At 43.5% G+C, this 20,675-nt stretch overlaps 1 protein-coding gene across 1 annotated transcript; it reads left to right on the forward strand.

Moving 5' to 3' along the window:
• Positions 1-27: 27 nt before the first annotated feature.
• Ska3 (spindle and kinetochore associated complex subunit 3) lies at positions 28-18,751 on the forward strand. The gene is made up of 9 exons (XM_032917576.1): positions 28-212; positions 3,068-3,129; positions 3,742-3,907; positions 5,437-5,848; positions 8,786-8,892; positions 13,421-13,506; positions 15,163-15,363; positions 17,268-17,389; positions 17,791-18,751. Exons 1-8 carry the CDS (start codon positions 110-112, stop codon positions 17,385-17,387), a joined length of 1,257 nt encoding a protein of 418 aa, XP_032773467.1. The 5' UTR covers positions 28-109; the 3' UTR covers positions 17,388-17,389; positions 17,791-18,751.
• The last annotated feature ends 1,924 nt before the right edge of the window (positions 18,752-20,675 follow it).

The following is a 20,675-nucleotide window of genomic DNA, read 5'->3' on the forward strand; positions in this document are numbered from 1 at the left end:
AAGTCTTCTGCGCCAGCGCAGGGCGGGCGGTGCCTCCTTGACGCACGGATTCAAATGTGTGGCGCGTTGGAGGGGAGTGGAGGTCGCCGTCTGCTCAGCTGCCTTCGGCATGAACCCCATCCAGCGTTTCCACTGTAAACTGCGGGGTCTGGCCACCGTGCTGGATGGCGAGACGGCCCGGCTGCTGCGAGCGCTGGACGGGGAGGACAGCGGTGAGTGGACGCGGGCGGGGGGCACGGTCCTCAGTGGGCGCTGTCGATCTGTGAGGAAAACAAAGCTGACAAGTTCTCCGGTGTGGGGGCAGGGGAGCGGAGGCGAGCTGTTTGTTGCGAGCTTGTTAACAACATCCGGAGTCAGCTGTTTAAAGATGCAGTGTTTTCTGTAGGAGTAAAGTGATTTCCTCTCACTCTAACGGGCACCTATTGAAGCAAGCATCTGCAGTACCAATACTCGGCACTGCTGTGTTTCTTTTTTAATTTATTTGTTTATTTATGTATATGAGTGTGAAATGTTGTTCAAAAACTCGTCCCTATCGCCCACCCACTCAAGGCCTGAACCTGGCTTTCAGCCTGTACAAGTTAACTCTTACATGACCCATGTATCGAGAAGTTTGTGTTCCAGGAACTCATGAGATCAGATAGCTGTACTCCAAGGGCGTAAACGACCTCCTCCAACCTGTATCCAGAGTTCCGAGAAAAGCCACAAAGAACATCTGTGGGACCCCAGATATCCCTTTTGCCCGCCCAAAACTTGCTTAAGTTTGAATAAGTGTGGGGATCAATCATGTATCGCCCCGCCATCCTTTTCCCGCTCCTTACCCAAAACCCTATATAAACTGTGTTTTTGTGATTGGGGCCAATCCCTCTGCCTCCTGCGAGAGGTACGTATTGGTCCAGAGCTCTGCCTGAATACAGCCTGTTGCTTTTGCATTGCTCTTGTCGTTCTTGGGCGCAGCTCCTTCCTGAACTGAGTGAGGCGGAGGAGTCCGGACTTAACAAGTGCTCTATTTGCATCTAGGCACGCATGATATTAGAGGGTAACAGATCCCACTACAATGGTCATGAGCCACCAAGGGTTGCTGGGAATTGAACTCAGGATCTTTGGAAGAGCAGCCAGTGCTCTTAACCACTGAGCCATCTCTCCCGCCCCTTGTTTTGTTTTTTTAATAATAAAAGTAAACACCATTCTTGACTTGCATTAGAGATTTTAAAAAAATAGTTGCAGATCAAGGAATGGCGTTGGTCTGATCTCGTTTGATTGGTAGTTCCTGACCAATCAACAAGGCAGAGAGAAAGAGAAGAGACAAGAGACAGACAGTAAGACAGTCAGAGTGGAATGTAGTGGCACTTGCCTTTAATCCCAGTTCTTTGAAAGACAGAGGCGATAGATCCCTGAGTTTGAGGCCAGCTTGGTCTACAAATTGAGTTCCAGGACACCCAGGGGTACACAGAAAAGCCCTGTTTTGGAAAACAGAAAGAAAACAACAAAAATTGCACTCTGTAGACACAGATTCCTCTTATAACTAACTCTCCACTTGAAAATGTTTCAGAGACTATAAAAGTAACTGTACTGTAGGAGATTTCAAATACCTAAAAGTAAAAATATACGTATTATCTAATTCACAGCAGACATCACTTAACCGTTGATTGCAGCTTTTTTTTTGTAACCATTATTTTAGGGGTTACAATGTGCGATACGATGTTGGGCTGACTCATTTCGACCATATAGAAGTTGCTTCTCACTGACTGTCGGTCTGTAGTCTTACTAAAACATTACCTCTGCACAAACTTCATTTAATAGTTTGTTGTTTGTTTTACAAGAAAATGTAATGACTCTTTAACATGTAAAAAATACAGGGAATATTGCCAGTGGCTTCACTTGCAAAACTTAAAAAAATAATTTTATGTCAATTTGACACAGGCTGGAGTTACCTGAGAGGAGGGAGACTCAGGTGAGAAGCCTCAGGTGAGAAGCTACCTTCATCAGATCAGGGTCTAGGCCAGCCTGTAGGGCGTTTTCCTAATTAGTGGTTGATGGGTAATGCCCTCCCGGACTGGTGGTCACTGGTCCCATAAGTGCAGCTCACACGCTGCACCCTCCATAGCCTCTGCATCGCTCCTGCCTGCCTTCCATCGATGACGAACAGTGATGTGGAAGTGTAAGCCAAATATACACCCTTTCCTCCCAAAGTTCCTTTTGATTGTGCTGTTTCATTACAGCAGTGATAACCGTAAGATAGTGGCTATGGTGATGAATCATTAAATGGACTTCTAGATTATCTTTGAGTTACTTGCATATACTAAAACTTTTAAGAATGCATTTCATTGGTTCTTAGTATAGTCAGAGTTGTGCGACTACTAGTTAGGAGGGCTTAGATTTTAATAACTCCCAAAATATAACCAACTCCCTGGAACTTTGTTACAGAAGCCTTGTGTTCGTCTTTATAGGTGTTGTTTCTCTCTCCTTCTCTTTTCCTCTCTCCCTCTCTTTTTTTGGGTTTTCTGTTTGTTTTTGTTTTTCAAGATAGGATTTCTCTGTGTAGCTCTCCTGGAACTCACTCTGTAGACCAGGCTGGCCTTGAATTCAGAGCTCAACTACAATAAATCCAAACTGATTAATTAGAAAACAACTCTCAGCCAGTAGACAGTTCCCATAATCCTGTCAGTCCATCCTGCTGGCTTTAGGCAACCCTATGGCTGCTTTCTGTGCAGGGGACCGGCTCTTCTGGGCCTCTCCTGTAACAGGAGCCCGGGAATGTGCAGTCCTGTAGCCTTGGTCGTTCTCATGCTCATCCACATTGTAGGACTAGAGCATGCGAGCCTCGTTGCATTGTATCATTTGCTATTAGTGTGTTTCTGTGCTTATGCCTGGTGTTAGGTGTACTTTATCCTGGTGAGTTCACTATGTAGTTCTTGCTGTGTTGATCTGTCTGGCCTTGAACCCACACAGATCCATCTTCCTTTGCTTCTCACTTCTGGATCAAAGGCATAGGCCTGGAGATTTATGTAATTTATCTGTTCTTTTTATTTTCCTCATGTTTATTGGACTTTTTTTTCCTTGCTAGAAGACTTTGAAGATTCTTCAGCGAGAATTTTGTGTGACCTTTATTCAGAAGTCCAGACTCTAAAGGTACTATTTACTTACCATTTTTCTATATAGGTAATTTTCTCTAGCCTAAGTTGTTAACGGGGCTAGGGTCACCCAGAGATCACAGCCTCACAGAGACGAAGATTTTAATAAGAAGAGAAGGTTTTAATAAGAGGAGGTTACCTGGATACTTGGACACTGGCACCTGAGCCGACTGGTGCCAGGACTGCATCTGAGAAAATCAGAGATGAGCAGTCAGCCACATCAGTCCAGGGCTTATCAGTGCAACCCCTAGGTTACATGTGGTCCCTAAGTAGGCAAGGCCTCATTTAACACACATGTCTAACAGCTGTCATAATCCTCTTTTTTGAGCAGAGTGAACACACTTGATTACAAAAGCAGAGAAAACAGTCTTGGGACCTGTTGTCTTGCAAGAATAGCATCTCTTACAGGAGGATCCATCAGTTTCAAGAATAGTCTTCAGTGTCTGGGAAACGGGGAGGCTACAGTTGCACAGGCTAGGGCTTATTAGAATGCGCTTTTGCTTTTTGGTCTCCCAAGCATAGTAAGCTTAAACTTAAACATAATAATAACCATCGCACAGTAAACTTGAAAGTTAGAAAATGTGTAATATATTTGCTTTCCTCCTATAAGGATGATGTTAATGCACGTCTTGATAAAGCAAGATTGGAAAGTCGAGAAAGCACACATTTCATAAAGGCAGCAAAAGTACTGATGAAAAAAAATTCAGCAGACATCATAAAACTGAGAGAGTTTTTCCAGAAGTACGAATACCAAGCACGTGACAAGGAGGATTCAGGTTTGTTTGCGTCATCTCCTAGCATCTCAGTATGGAAGCAGGCAGATGATTAAGACAGCTGAGGGCTCGGCTGGGGCCAGTTGGGTCTGTTGCTCAGAAAAATCAGCATGATGCCAGTCAGTGCGCCTGGAAAGTAGCCCCTCTGGTCTTGACTTGAGGGCCCTCCTGGACAATAGCAAGACTTGACAGCAAGAAATGAACTTTCCCTTGCCCTCCTTCCACAGTGGTAGCTGAGAGCTTTTGAGCGGTTTAGAATGAGAGTGCAGGTGCAGCCACCTGACGGATGGGCAAAGCACACCTAGTCAGCTCCGCCAGTAAGTAGCTGGAGGACTGTGGTGCGTTTTCATTTCTTTTATATTCGGATTCTTCTCCTGCAGAACAAAATGCCTAAGCTGTATAAATTGATAAAATACCTTCTTAGTTGGAGATTAAAAGAAAAAAAGCTAGTTATTATGTCATAGTGGTTTAGTTAGTAAAGCAAGTCATGCCTGTAATCCTAGGGGTCTGAGGGAGAACTGTCACCAGTTGTTATTAGCTATTAGTTGGAGCCTAATTACTGACCTTGCTCCTCAGGGTAAGGTGGAGATAATGAATTGTCTACTTCATGAGGCTGTATAAGGACCAGTTAGAGCTGAGCACATTGCAGCCCTTTGAGGCCAGTGCAGGAAGGGCACTAGATGGCGGCTAGCCAGTCTGTCTGTTGCCCAGTGTTAGCTGCTGTAGCCGCCGCCATTCTGCACATACCTCGAGTGCTGGCTTCAACATGCTTCAGAGTCATGGTCTTTTGTGTGGATGATCACTGTATGTATGACAGCATTAATGCAATCAGCAAATATATATGTATGGTAACTGTCAGTCAACATGATGGTCAGAATTGCTTACTCTCAAAGTTAAAAATGTGTAATTTGCTTTCCTCGTAAAAGAAGCATAGATTCAAATACTACTCCTTTCCTTCTATACTTGAGTACTTAAAAGTTAAGTCTATGGCTGGCAAGATGGCTCTGGGTAAAGGCATTGTCACCAAACCAGACATGACAATCTGTTTGATTTTCAGAACCCATAGGAGAGATTAGAAATCACCACATGTACACTGTCTGTCTCTCTATCTCTGTCTCCCCACACACACACACAAATGTAATTTAAAATTTTTACAAAATTAAAAGATTAAAATTATACTGTTAACAGTTTGTGTTAAATCTAGGATAGTTGATTATACATTAATTTTGTATTAATAATACTTCCAGGAAATACTGACCAATAAGTCACATTGAGGAAGTAAGGGATCTGATCTTCTTTGTGGATGTTGATTTTTTAAAGTAGTTTCATTTCTGTAAAGTGCCTAGATAGAATACAAGTAGGTAAGATGTATATGCCAGACTTTGAGAAGAGACAGTTGAAATGAAAACCTAAGAGAACAAGTTTCCACCAACATGGAACATTTCGGGTGGCTCTTCTGTGATATTCTAATAATCAAGAAATTCTCTGTCTTGATGCTTAGCCAGAATTTACCTCTTTGACTCTTCTCTCAGCATGTGAGCACAGAGTAACTCACTCCAGCCCAGGGTTAGCTGTGTGTAAAGATACTCAAGAGCCTGGTGTGAAGCAGGAGCTGTCTGAGCCCCGTGTTCCGCGCAGTTCTGCTCCTGAGGAGCCCCTGAGGAGCCCACAGCTGTCAGACTTTGGACTTCAGCGGTACATGGTTTCCCAAGGCCCAGCCAACCCTCACCAAGAAACTCTCAGCCTCAAAGAAGAACGTGCATCTGAAACCACTCCTGCCAAAGACCCCTCTGTCCAGGTGTTGAAGACGCCTAGATGTGCTCTAAAGATGGATGATTTTGAGTGTGTAACTCCTAAATTAGAACACTTTGGTATATCTGAATATACAATGTGTTTAAATGAAGATTATACAATGGGACTTAAAAATATGAAGAATATTAAAAGGTAAGCAACTTGAGTTTTTTTTTAAGGTTTATTTTCGTAATTTTCAATTATATGCGTGGGTGTGTGCTGGTGCGAGCAAGAGCCCTCAGAGCCAGAGCCAATGGATCTCCTTGGAACTGGAGGCGCAGGCCTTTGTGAGCTCCCTGACTGCGGGTGCTGGGAACCAAACTTGGGTCCTAGAAAAGCAGTCTGTGATGCTAACTACTAAGCGATCTACCCAGTCCCTTGAAAACACTTTGTTAATTCTTTAAAAACTGTATACAGTATTTTTTATTATATTCCCCCAATTCACGGCTTTTGTTTTTCTTTTAAATAACCCATGGAGTCTGCTTCCTGCGGGCATAATGCCTGTCCCAGCAGATAACAGTTGCCTCTAGCTCCACTGCTGAGACGGGGGCTTTGTAACCCTCCTCCTGCATGTTGGCGTCTTATGTGGCTAAACCTTGTGCATTCTGTCAAAACTATTGTGAGTCCATTATGCAATTGTCCTGTTGTTCCAAGAAAGCACTATTGCAATGTAGCCCTCTACTGCCTCTTCCAAAATGACCCCTGAGTCTTGGGATGATGTCCCGTTTAGAACTGAGCACTCTGGTCTCTTATCCTCCCCATGTCTCTGTGTTAATGGTCATCTGAAAAAAGAAGCTTTTCCAAGCTGGATATCCTTGGAAGACAGAGGTAGGCTGATCTGTGTGAGTTCAAGGCCAGCCATGTCTACAGAGTGAGTTTCAGGATAGCCAGGGTGTCTAAAAAAAACAAAACAAAACAAAAAACTGTGAAGCTTCTCTGAATATCAGACTGGGTATGGCTTTTAATCCAGCATTCAGGAGGCAGATCTCCAGATTCCAAATTTGAGGCCAGCCTGGTCTACATAGAAAATCCCAGGACAGCAAGGGCTACATAGAGAGAACCTGTCTCAAAAAAGAGAGGATGAGAATGTGCACTAATGTGTGGCATAGCAGTGTCCTTATGCTCTAGTTTAGTACTGTGTCCATGGAGCTAAGACCTCTCTAGCCACAGGTTCTTGTCCCCAATAAGTTTTACCTATCGGTTTTATCTTGTGGATCAGGCCATAATTTCAGCTAGAAAGTGTTTTATTTCTGAAACACCATATATATGTATATGTATATACGGAGCATATGGGTATATTTCGTCTGTATGTGTAGGAGTCTGTGGAGCTTCACTAACAAATAGCTCTAAAAGGTAACCTATTCCAGGTACCGGATTTTTATCTGATAGCCTGTGGTGTCTCAGGGGTCGGGGCCAGTGTTCAGGGTAACTCCTTTTAAACTTTCTGTGTGAGGGTATGTATTGGGAAGCTTCTACAGTAGGAGGTCTCCATGACTTTGTCAAAGATCCTGCCTTCATCTCATTCACCCCACTTAATCCTTCTTATTCTATTATTTCCCCCTCCTATGCTGTGTACTCCTGTCCCCTTAAGGTGTGCCTCTGCATTTTCCACATACTCGAGAAATCATAATGTTTGCATTTCAGGGTCTGCGTCAGCTCATTGAGAATCATGGCTTATAGCTCCGTCCATTTCCCTGCAAATTGTTCTAACTTCATTTTTATCAGCTGACTGATATCTCACTGTGTAAATGCACCACATTTCAAATCTGTCACCAGCTCTTGTAGGTTATTTCCATTTCCTGGCTGTCATGGGGAAAGCAGCCATGAAGACAGTTGAGTAGATAGCTCTGTAGGGGTATAGACTCCTTTGGGTACATGCATAAGAGTCGTGCAGCTGAATGATGGAAGAGAGTCTCTAGCTCTAGCTTTCCCTCGCTAACTTTATATGGACCCTCCACACTTGGTTTTCATAGTGCAGCGCCTGTCTGCACTCCCACCAGTGAGTAAATAAGTAAATAACCCCCTTCCTGACATCCACGCCAGCAGAACTTGGGGGTTTGTGTCTGTTGGTTTTTTGTCGTTGATTTTGCTTGTTTGTTTGAGTTAGGGTCTCTCTAACATGCCCTCGATGACCTGAACTCAGATTCCCCTGCCCCTGCCTTCAGAATGCTGAGAACAAAGGTGTGCACCACCATGGCCTGGTGTCACTTCTTTTTAATCTTAGCCTCTGAGACGGGCGAGATGAGCTGTCCCTGATATCTGTGCCAGGAACCAAAGTGGGTCTTCTGGAAGGGCAGGAGGCGCTGAGCCATCTCTCCAGGCAATTCTTAGAAAGATTTCAGCTACTTCATATTTTAAATCTCTTGAATCACTAATTTCATCAATAAAGTGTGAGCCATTGATTTCCTTAGAGAATTTAAGGAGTAAATAATGACAGGTTTTTTAATTAATTTTAATTTTATTTTGTGTGTTTGGGTGTTTGCCTGGGTCTATGTTTGTACACCTTGTTCATGTCTCGCACTTGTGAAGGAGAGCTTTAAATCCCCTGGGCTGGAGTTGGATGCTGGGAGCCGCCATGCGGACGGACGGACACTGGGAACAGCCCTGCGGATCCTCTGCAAGAGCAGCCAGTGCTCTTAACACCGTGCCGTCTCCACCTCCATCTCGTCATTGAGCTTCTAATCATTTTGCTTTCTATCAGACAGCCTAATAAAAACTATTCTGCCACACTAGGTTATTAATGAAGTCTTGCTCCCTTACTGCCTTTATATGCTGGGTAGCAAAATTCCACAGTACGAGGTCGTTAGTCCAGTTCAAGTGGATCAAGACAGGGCATCATTTGTCTCTCAAGTCTAGGATTGCATGTATGTGCCTCCACACCCTGCCTTATAGTTGAATATCTAAAGTGCATATGTACACTACTTTAAATACTTAAAGTAAAAGATATGTGTATTAAATTTATTTTTTAATTATCTTAGTGATTTCTTCCGTTGGTCCTTATTTCATAAACCAAGGTTAACTACTCCAGACTGCAGCAAGTAAGATGAAGTTTTCTACAAAGGTTGACTGTTAACTCTTGTGACTTTACAGTTTCCCTCTGAGTGGTGTCGGTGGAGAAGCTGTAGAGACAGGGCCCGTGACCAGTGATAATTCCTTTGCCATTCCTCGTCCCATGATCCAGCAGCTGGAAAAAAATGGTGAGTTTAAAAATTAGCTTCTCCTTTGTACGCTTTCCTAATTATTTTTGTAAGCAATGGTTCTCTAATTTTAGGTGGTTTTCTGCATCTTTTTAGTGTGTGGTGTTGTGGGTTGTCCTGGTGCTGTTTGTATTCTGATGTTAATTCTACTTCCTCAAGAGGGGCTACTAGCAGTCCATCACTACTCTGGTGAGCTCCTGTGAGCTTTCTCCCATCTTAACTGGTCTGTAAAGGCAGGAGCCTGTGATTGGGCAGTGGGAGGAAAAGGTGGGACTGGAGGTTTAAGAGTCGGCTTGGGTTGAGGGAGAGAGGGGCACAAGAGGAGGAAGAGAGAACAGAAGGCAGAAGGAAGCCAGGATGGACTGGAACTGTATGGCCTGCAGAAATCAATCACATGTAGCAAGGGATCTTAGAGCTGGGAAACGAGTTAGTGTAGTGCTAGATGTGCCCAGTCTAGGCACATAGCGTGCAATTACAGGGATAGGATTGTGTTTTTTATATGGGCTTATTGGGGTTGGGAATTACAGCAACATGTACTGGGTTTTATTCAGTACCATTCCACTTAGGTTTAGCTTGATTTCATGGAAGACATACATTTTTATAATAGTTTTTTTTTTCTTTATTTCATGTATATGTGCCTTATACCCTTGGGGTCCATAAGAGGGCTTGGAGCTGGAATTACTGGTAGTTGTGAGCCACAGTGTGGGTGCTGGGAACTGGAACTGGGTCCTCTGCAGGAGCAGACAGGGCTCTTACTGCTGAGCCATCTGTCCCGCCCCAGTAGTTTGCGGTATTATTTTGATGGTGTGCGGTGTGCGTCAGGTTTTTTGTTCTCCATATTTTAACCTGCTCTGTTAGGAGGTGTTCATGTGGGTTTGTGTGGAGACCAGAGGATGAATAGAGCATCTCCCTCGATTATTCATCGCCTTTGTACTTGAAACAGGCTCTCTCATTAAATCCAGTGAGCTTCAAGGATGTGCCTGCCCCCAGCCCCCATAGCACTGGAGTTACAAGCACACACTGCCCTGCCCTGCTTTTTACATTGGTGCTAGAGATCTGAACTCAGGTCCTCGTGCTTGCAGAATAGGCTTTTCTTTGACTGAGCAATCCCATTCTAACAGATTTGGTGAGCACACTTGTGATTCCATCTCTAGGGAGGAAAAGGCCAAGTTTGAGGCCAGTGTGTGCTATTTTGAAATTGTGTCAGAAACTACAATCCCACCACCAATGTAAATATATATATTTATATATATTTTAACATTTTATGTGCACAATTGTACTACATGTGCCCTTAGTGCCTGTGGCAGTGACAAGAGAAGTCAGATCTTCTTGAGCTGCCGTGTGGTTGCTGGGGAACCTAATTCAGTCATCTGGAAGAACAACCAGTGCTCTTAACCATCGAGCTGTCTCGTCAGCACCAGTTTATTCTTTAAGTTTTGCAAATCTGTGAGCTCTTCTCACTTTATTGACAAATGTTCAAAATTGTCTTTATCATATCTTTCCAAAGTTTTGTGCTTATTTTTAGAAAAGGTGTTAATTGAACAATATTATTAAATTAATAAGCACTGCTGGTACAAGCAAGTTTAGAAATGTAACTGGCCCATACTCATAGTAGCTTACAGTTCTATAAGGAAGAGCATGGCTATATTAAAGAAAGAGAACAGGTTCAGTAGTGCATCAGAAGGAAAGCACTGGGCATGGTGGTGACAAAAGAGCTGCCTGCCCAGATGCTATTTTGTTCTGTTTATTTTTTTGATGTATATGGGTTATTTTGTCTGCATGTATGTCAGTGCACCAAGTACATGCATATCTGGCACCTTCAGAGGCCAGGAGATGGTGTTGAATCCCCTGGAACTGGAGTTATAGATGCTTGTAAACTCCATTTGGGTACTGGGAATTGAACCATAGTTCTCTGGAAGAGCAGCCAGGTCCTAACCACTGAGCCATCGTTCCACCTACTTTAAGAAAAATGAAGTTCGGGCTACAGAGCTAACTCAGCATTAAGGTACTGCTGTTTGTTGTGTTAGTCAGGGCCGCTATGTATTCAGATGCTTAATACTGGCCCCAAGATCTGATTGCAGTTCAGAGGAGTGTATTTCTCATGTACACCAAATGATATTGGATAAACTTTGCTTGCCTATATTTTCTCACTTGTTAAATAAAAATGGCTGACAGCAATTACTGGGGAGAATAGAGGTAGGTGGGGACCACTAGGCTGAAGGCAGGAGTGAGAGGTGGGAGGAGAGAAGATGGAGGACCAGGAAATGGACTGATAGAGCCAGTCTAGCACAGACAGGATGACTCTTGGCAAGTAACTTGGGGAGAACAGCTGGGAAATAGCCGTCTGTTGTAGAGAAATATTTTAGGGGTGATTGCCAACAATTGTGCTAAGGTTGATTAAATAAATTGCTAGGACTGTGTCTCGATTAGTGGGATGTTGGTAAGGTCATAATAAGAACTAATAGAGTTATTAACTATCCAACAGTAGCTGTTCTTCCAGGGACCTGGTTTGATTGATAGCAACCATCTCCTTTTCTGACATGCACAGACATGTATGCAAAGAAAATACCCATACACATAAAGGGAAGCCTTTACACATCTTTTAAAAATGTAATTGCATCATGCCCTTATGCCTTATTCAGAAGTCAGTTCCCTATAAAGTATAGTTCTGTGGGGTTTTTTTGTTTTTTAAAGTATGGCTGAGGAGACAGCTTAGTTAGCAAATTGTTTGCCACACAAACAGGACTGAATGGGGTTTAGGCCCCAAATTTTCCATAAAAATCCAGGCATGGAGCCAGGTGATGATGGCACAAACCTTTAATCTCAGCACTAGGGAGGCAGAGACAACCTGGTTCAGAATGATTTCCTTGACTGCTAGGCCTATCTCAGAAAGCCTGTCTCAGAAAACAACAAAACAAAATAGGCAGAAGGAAAATCCAGACGTGGTGACATATGCATTTAAACACCAGCACTGGGGGAGGTAGAGACAGGTGAACCCCCCAATGCTCAAGCCAAATCTATGAGTTTCAAAACATAGAAGTAGAAGCTGGACCTGATGGTGCACACCGTTAATCCTAGCACGCGGGAGGAAAAGGCAAGTGGATCTCAGAGTTTGAGGCCAGCCTGGTCTACAGAGTTCCATGACAGTTCAGAGCTACACTCTGGAGAAATAGTGTCTTGTAGGAAGAACAAAGCAACAGCAGAAACAAAGATGGGGTGCAACTGGGAAGACACGTGGTATCTCCTCTCGCCTGCACAGCCATTGCACTGAGACACTTGTGCACCCACACCAGTCACTCACCCAAGAAGATAAGGGAGAGAGCACTCTTAGCAGTGTCTTACCTTGAGTCTTAAACTCAGAGTTGTCCTCTTGTCCTCCTGTCTCAGCCTGAGTCCTGGGATCAAAGGTGTGGACCACTGTGTTGTGGTTTTTTGTTTAAGATTTATGTACTGTTACTTTTGTGTATGTTTGTCTGCATGTGTTTCTGTGCTCTATGCGTGTTTAGTTCCCACAAAGGGCAGAGGAGGACACTGGAGTCCCGGAGAGCGCATGCTTCAGGTGGTTGTAAGCTGCCATGTTGGTGCTGGGAACCAAGCCTAGAAACTACCAGAGCAGTGCTCGTAACCACTGAGCCACCCTTTAGCCCTGGCCTCACCTTTCTCACCCTCTTCCTCCTCCATCTCCCAAGTACACCGCCATGCCCAGCTTTCTGTATTGGTGGGGCCTGAACTCAGGACTTTGTGCACGGGAAGCAAGCGCTACACCAACTGACGTTTGCTTGCTTGTTTTGTGGTGCTTTTTTGTAATGTTCATTTATTTTGGGTGTATGATTACATATATTAAACATGATGTTTGCATATGGGGCTGGATGTGTGCTTGCCATAGTGTGTGGAAGCCAGAGGAAAACTTTGAGTCACTGTTTCATGTGGGCATTGAACATGAGGTTTATGTGGCAAGTAACTTTACCAGCTGAGCCATGGCCACTTACACGGTTTTAAATAGATTATTTGTAGTTATCTTATTGATTTTCTTTTTGATAGTAGGAACTGAGCCTAAGACCTAAGCAAGCACTCCTCTAACAGCCAAGTTAAATCCTCAATCTAAGTGTTTCCCCAAATGTTTCACTGTCACCAGTTCCTGTTTGTTACAGCAGAGCTCAATGTGCTGCCCTTTGTGTAATGCTGGTGACCAATGTGGTGAACTTGACAGTTGTGGGTTTTCTCGTCCTGCCAAACCGCACACCATACCTACATCTTTAATACATTAGTAACAAAATATACACACTAGATTGATAATGCTTTTAACGTAAAATTTAGAATTTCAGGGCTGGGGAAATTTAGCACACACGCCTAGAGCACAGTCGTGTTGGATTCCCAGTAACCACATCAAGCGCTCATAGCCACCTGTAACTCAGGTGCACACCTACACGTGTGCATGCACACACACACACACACGCACACACACATACATGCATGTACATGCAATTTTTTAAAATTTAAATATTTTAACTTAATTTATGTCTTCTAGATGTGGAATACATAAATTCACCATTGCCACCTAAGTTCTGCACTCCTGGCTTGAAAATTCCTTCTTCGATGGACAGTACAGATCTGGTAAAATTCCACTAAAGCTCAGATCTCCCCCATGACTGAGACATTCCTTCTGGACACAGTATGTGTAACAAGTCAGACCAGTGCAGCTCTTAAGAATGCATGTGCAGGGGGCTGGGGATTTAGCTCAGTGGTAGAGCGCTTACCTAGGAAGTGCAAGGCCCTGGGTTCGGTCCCCAGCCCGAAAAAAAAAAAAAAGAACCAAAAAAAAAAAAAAAGAATGCATGCAGTGCATTCTGGGAGGGAGTTTAGCACCATAAATAAGGAGCTGTACATTTTTCTCATGTCTAAATTTGTTTAAAGCAATTGAGACAGATCTGTAACAGCATAGAGAGGAGTGTAGAGACATGGAGTCAGTGTAGCTAGCTGATGACAGAGCAGCAGAGTGAATGTGTGAAACACATTGAAGAGCTGAGGCCACGAATCTTGTCATAGTCTAAAGCAGAAGGCTGAAAAAAGATGATTTTGAAGAAATGTGATGCTTAAAGATAAAGGATTCTATGCACATATGTTCTAAGAAAAAACGATGAATAGAAACGTCAAACTGGTTCTCCCTAAGTAACAGGTTTTTAAGTAATTTAATGTCTTCCCCTTTTCATTTTTCTTAACTTATTTAACATAATCAAAGCCTTACTCGTTAGTCAGGTGAGACAGCCAGTCTGACAAGACTGTTGACGGTGGTAGGAATGGTCTGTTGTTGTTAGTGTTCGCTACGGCAGCCACTGGTCAAAGTCTTTAAGCTCATACGTAATATGTGTCTTGGTGCCCTGAGCTGTGACTAGTCATCCTGGACGGTGCTGCTGTAGATAACAGCGTCTTACTAACAGGGTGGCTGCTGCACGTGCCGTTTTCCGTTCATTTACATCCTCTAGTGCTGTGTGTGTGTTGTGCGTTTGCTATGGTTTTTTGTTTTGTTTTTAGAGAAAGGGTCTCATGTAGCTCACAGTGGCCTTGACTTTGCTTCAGCTGAGAACTGATTGCGACCTGCTCATTCTCTTGAACCAAGCACAAGCCCACTTGTTAGGTCTCTGCCCCTGTGAAAGGCACCCTGTTGACAGGATGTTCCCAACTGAGCTGTCTTTATTAACCCAAGACTTGGTGTGCGCAAAGTGTATGCTTAGCCCCTCTCGGATTCGGGAGTGAGCTTGCATGTATGCAGACAGTGTATATAATAAATGTTTTGTTCTTCTGAGCTGGGCTTTCACGTCTAGCCCAGACTAGCCTCTCCTCCCATTGTTTGTATGCTCTACCTTAGCACCTCAAGTCTGCACTCGTAGTTTAAAACTTCCTGCTGTAGAGACCCATACAGTTCTGGTAAAGTTCCTTAAGTTAAAAGCGCTAATCATCTTCCTTAGGACTCAGATGCTGCTACCCAGTCTCTCACTGCAGCTCTCACCTGGCTCGGGTTTCTGCTGCTGAGATGGGGTGGTGGGATCTGTCCATGTCTGGAGCTCAGCCACTGTTGAGTTCTTCCAGTTACCTCGAGCAGTACTGAAGACAGCACTTTGTCTTCTGCATATGACTTTCTTGATTTGGATAGCACTCAGGAAAGTGGGATCGTTCAGGGTCTGCCTTAGTAGACTCCAACAGAACCAATTGAATTATTTACAACATCTTTATTTACTTACTATAATTTAATGATTTATTTTTATTCTACAGGTGTCTATAGATTATCCACTATCAAAACCAAATAGTTCATCAACTGATTTGGAAGATAAAGATTGTGCCCCATTAATTTTAAATTCAGATGAATGCTATCAGAGTTTTGCAGACCCCCATTCTCCAACAATTACTTCTTATGAAAATTTCACAACACCGTCTCCTCCGAAAGTCACTGCAATTCCAGAAGACATCCTCCAGGTCATTTTCTAGGCTTTTTTTCCTAATATTTTCAAAATTTTATATATATGTGTGTGTGTTAGAAAACTGAAATTGCATATAAACTGTCATATTTACCATCATGCCAAAGGGTGACTTTGGGTATTGAGGAAAACCTTAGACTTTCCTGAACCAGACAGCAGTTTCTAGGTTGGTTTTACCAATATTATTCTCCTAAAGTACTTTGTCTTGTAGTTTGTTCTACAGTGTATTGTTTGTTACATTTTAATCTGTAGTTGCTATATCAGCTGTTGTACCATTAAAAGTAAGAATATTCTTTGCCCTATATTCTCCATGGCAGGGTCTCATTAACCACACGTGCCTGCATTTCTCAAACTGTCCGTTTGCAGCACTGATCCACATGGTATCACATGGTGTGAAAATATTAGACTGCAGTGTGGCACCTCCAACTAGTGGGCAGTACGAGCTGACTGATCTGACTCTAATCTGGGTTACAGGGCCAGGCAGTTAGCACTGAGGTGCAGAGTTCCTAAGGGACTGCCGCTCTACAGCTGCTTTGCCTTCCTTATTGGATGCCATGAGAACAGTAAACTTTGAGAAGAACCCTGAATGCCAGAACTGATTCATCTGAAAGATCAACAAGGGATCTGATCGATCTTGTCTTCTGTTAGAGACCTACTTTTACCTGTGTCTAATGTAGGTGTATCTGTGTAGGTATCAGTGTGCCTATGAGCACTGGTGCCTGAGTTGTCAGAAGAGGGAGTCAGGTCTAGCATTAGAGGCAATTGTAAACTGTTCAAAATGGGATCTGGGTACTGAACTCTGGTCCTCTATAAGAGCTTAACTGCTGTCTCCAGTCCTCCTACCTGACTGCTTGCTTTCTTAGAAGATAAAAACAATAGGTATGGAACCGTCTGTATTTATGAGGGCACATGTGGAGGGCTACTATTTCCTGCTGTAGGTCTTTCTCTGTGAAGGTAAGGAACCCTTGTGTTTCTTTTGTTGGTTGCTTTTTTTAAACAATGCTAGGGGTAAAACCCTGGGACTTGTGTATGGTACAGAAGCACTACCATTTTATTATGTGCCCAGTCCCAAGGACACCTTACATTCAGTGTGCTACTTTAGTTGTTTCTTTCAAAGTTTTAAGTGGCATGTGTGTATTATATAGAGTAATGGTTTCATGGTGACATTTTCATACATGTACATAATATATTTTGTTCCTGTTTACAGACATACACAAACACCCACTACCTTCTCTTGTTCGGCTCCTTCAGATCCCTTTCCCCTTTCCAACTACCTCTCTTTTTTTATGTTGAGAGTGAGACACTCTGGATGAGACAGGCATGACTGAGGGTTTGTTTCTGAGTGGCTGTGCCACTGGCGAGGGTCTCCCCCTCACTCACTGTATCTATGTACTCCAGGGAGAGGTGGGGCCTGTGAGCCTCCCCGTCCAGGAGGGATGCTCATTTGCTGTCCTGCACAGATACAGCGCTCTCACTCACAGCTGTCGCATATCTTCTCCAGTGCATTGGAAAGTCTTCTGTCATTTCTATACCATCATCAACCTAACATGGCTCTCAGGGGGTTTCCATTAACTTCAGTTAACTTTAGACATCAAACTTCCATATGAAGTTACAGTTTTATATTTTTTACTGTTCAATGTCTGTATGGACTGCTGACTTTTTTTTTTTTTTTTTTTTTTTTTAGGTATTGTTAGTAACCCTTGTTGTTAATGGCGGTCGACACCTCTGTCTCTTGCCTGGGATACGTGTCGGCCTGGAGATCTCCATAATAGGTCTCTGTAATAAACCTCGCCTTTGCATATTTTTAAAAAAAAAGTTGTTAATGGCTTTTCTTGAATGTTTGTAACACTTTCTAGATTTGTCATTCACGTGACCTCAAAAAGAAATTTGCTTTTGTTTTAGATGTTAAAGTACAACTCCAACCTAGCTTCACCCATGGATGTTAAAGTGATGCCACTGAGGAGAGGCTTCACGTCCAACGGGCAGAGCACCCGGGGCGCTGCCAACAAGGAGAACTGGTAACAGTGAGTAAGAACAACTGGCAGACCATGCCTGTGTCACCTGAGGCGTTTGAGAAGTAGGGTGAGAATGGTGGCAAGGTTCCCTTTCCCTTCCCAGTGCCATGAGCTGGTCCTGGGATTCCTAATTCCCAGATTATAAGTCTGCTTGTGTGATAATAAACCCACTCCCAACCCCCTCCATTTTAATTTAATCTTTATCATCAGTTCTTGAACTAGTCTTACTGTGTAGGTTTGGCTGGCCTGGAACTTGCTACATAGACCAAACTGGCCTCAAATGACAGAGATCGGCCTGCCTGCCTGCTTTGGCAAATGTCGCCACATAGCTTCTTTCTCTTTTATAGTGTGTGGGTGTGTATAAAGTTCATCTCTTAATTGTCCTTAGTTGATTTTGTTTCTGTTTGTAGGAATTCTACTGTGGATACATCTGATAAATACAGAAGCTGGAAAGTGAGCTGAACTAAAGCTCTCCAAATTGTAACTGATTAACACAGAGCAGCAGAGGTGGACAGAGGGTTTCCTCCCAGGGTTTATCTTACTTCATTCTTACATGAATGTTTCTGTTTCACCACACTGTGATGGCCTCTCCAGCTTGACCACCCAGCAGACCCTGATTCTACCTGGAAGATTCTGAACACCTGTGCTGAGCCAGAAGCCGTGGGAACATCTGGAATCTAGAGCTTGGCCGCAGAGCCCAAGGTTCTGATCCAAGAACAACTAGAAAGTAATTCTCCAGGTTCATGGCAGTGCTGCTGGGAGAGCTTTGTGCTGCAGCCAGGTAGAGATGAAATGCTCTTCTGTAGGGACCAGCTACAGTTTTGAGAAGTAACTGGCTTACTACCAACTGACTTACTAGTCTTAGGAATTTTTTTCTCCCCAATACAGCATTCCTCTGTGTAGCTATGGCAGTCCGGAAACTCACTCTGTAGACCAGGCTGGCCTCGAACTCAGAGATCTTCCTGTTTCTGCCTCATGAATAGAGATTAAAGATGTGCACCACCACCATCTGACAGCTTTAGGAAATTTTGTGTGGCATAAAGATTACTCTATAATTGTGCATTGGAAATCAAGTGGAGGGCTGGAGAGAGGGCTCAGTGGTTAAGAGCACTGACTGCTCTTCCAGAGGTCCTGAGTTCAAATCCCAGCACCCACATGGTGGGTGGCTCACAACCATCTGTAATGAAATCCAATGCCCTCTTCTGGTGTGTCTGAAGACAGCTACAATGTACTTATATACATAAAATAAATCTTTTAAAAAAGAATCAAGTGAGAAAAGTCCAGGATAATTCTAAGTGTATTTTGTTGTTGTTGCTGTTGTACATAATGTAAAATAAATGATTTTCAGAATAAAACTCTAGTCCACCTTTCTTTCATGTTGCCAACTCTGAACTTTCTTTCAGCCCTTTTTACTACATGGTATTTGTAGTAAAGAGTTCACATAACTGATTCTGCTGTTCTAGAGAGTGGCTGGGGAGATGGCTCCGGGGTTAAAAGCACTTGCTCTTGCAGAGAACCCAGTTCTGATTCCAAGCACCTAAGTGGTAATTTACAACTATCCCTATCTCCAGTTGCACGGGATCGATGCCCTCTTGACTTACATGGGCACCAAACATAACACAGGTGTGGGACACAATACTATACACAGGCAAAACACACCTAACACAGAGGATAAATCTAATAAAAATTTTTAAGGACCCAGGGAAGAGGACAGTGTTCTAGGAAAGGTTGAGAAAGAGGCTAGTATACACAGGGGAAAGTGTTTCAGGCGGAGTACCATTTCTTTCATGGCTGCTGAGAACTCCGAGACTTAGTTTTACTGTTAGGTTTGCCAACTGTTAATTTTTGACATGAAGTTTGGGATGGACCGAAGAAAGGGCAGAGGAAGGAGAGAGCAGCTTTAGGCAGCCCTTCGGGGTTTTGCTAAAGGGAAATAAATGGATGGGGCAGTAGCTCGAGGTGAAGTCACCAGTAGACCTTGGCCCCTCAGGTTGTACAAAATTCCTGTTTCCCTGGCCTTCACCCTCAGCAGCTCTCTCCTAGTCTGTCACTTAGATGGTGATGCTTGTAGTTCACTGTGGTCTTTCCGGGGGATTTTCCCACTGGTCTGGTCTTACTTAGTGAATGAGATTCAACCTTACTGCTCTCCTGAAATGTGCAGTTTAGCCATGCCAATCTTCAGCATCCTACCTTGATCTTAATACACTGCCTGCTCTGCTTCATTCTCTCGTCTTTCTGACGTAGTTTGCTCCTCTACACTTAAAACCTTATAATGCAGTTCTAGGCTCAGCCAAGCAGCACTGCAGTCTCTTAAGCATGCTCATCAGTACTGGGGCCTCCGGGAACTGTGGAATCTGGAGTTTACTTTTCTGAACATGCAGAGGCACACCTGGACACAGCCGCACAGCAAGACATCCATTGTGAGTTCGTCTCAGGCCAGCTAGCTGTGCTCTGCACTTTCTGTAAAATGATCATAAGGCCTGCGCTTTAAGCTAGTTGTAGGTAGTTTTATTATTGCAAACAAAAACTGAACAGTATTAGAGGATGGTTCCAGATCCCAGTATAGCTCTTGGGTGCTCTATTGTCTGTCATACTAAGAACTTGTACTGTATATCCAAATGTAAATTCATGTTCACCTGCTGGTGAGAGCAGGAACCCTTTCTGTGACCTCTGCCCTGGTCTCCTGTTTACTGAACTAGTAATAGTGTGAGTTACTGAGATTTAACTGTCATGTATGCTTCTAAATGCTTTTTATTAGCATATGTAGTTCTTACATTTGAGGTAAGCAACCGAACTTGTAGTGTAAAACACTGTTTTACAAAGCTCTGGTGGTCTCTAAAGTCTGGGATGTCCTTTACTCAGTTCTCACCTTGGTATGTAATCTGACATTTCTCCTTCCTTACCATCAAATCTTGCCCACAGTACATATAAAGTTGGGTGAGAAGCCTGGAGTGTAGCTCAGGGGCAGTGCTTCCTTAATGTGCAGGGCCCTGCATTTGATTAAAACTGCAAAGTTGTGGGCATTGTGGGTCCTCTTCTGCTTATCGAGTCCTTTATCTGAGCAGCAATCTCAAATTTGGAGACAAGCTCCTACCATCTCCAGAACTGTACTGCGTGGTTTCAGCAGTTATCCTTCTACTTATTTATTCATTTATTATATATAAGTACACTGTAGCTGTCTTCAGACACACCAGAAGAGGGCATCAGATCTTATTACAGACGGTTGAGAGCCACCATATGGTTGCTGGGAATTGAACTCAGGACCTCTGGAAGAGTAGTCGGGTGCTCTTAACCG

Source organism: Rattus rattus, chromosome 12 (genome assembly GCF_011064425.1).
Source record: "Rattus rattus isolate New Zealand chromosome 12, Rrattus_CSIRO_v1, whole genome shotgun sequence".
Taxonomy (NCBI): Eukaryota; Metazoa; Chordata; class Mammalia; order Rodentia; family Muridae; genus Rattus; species Rattus rattus.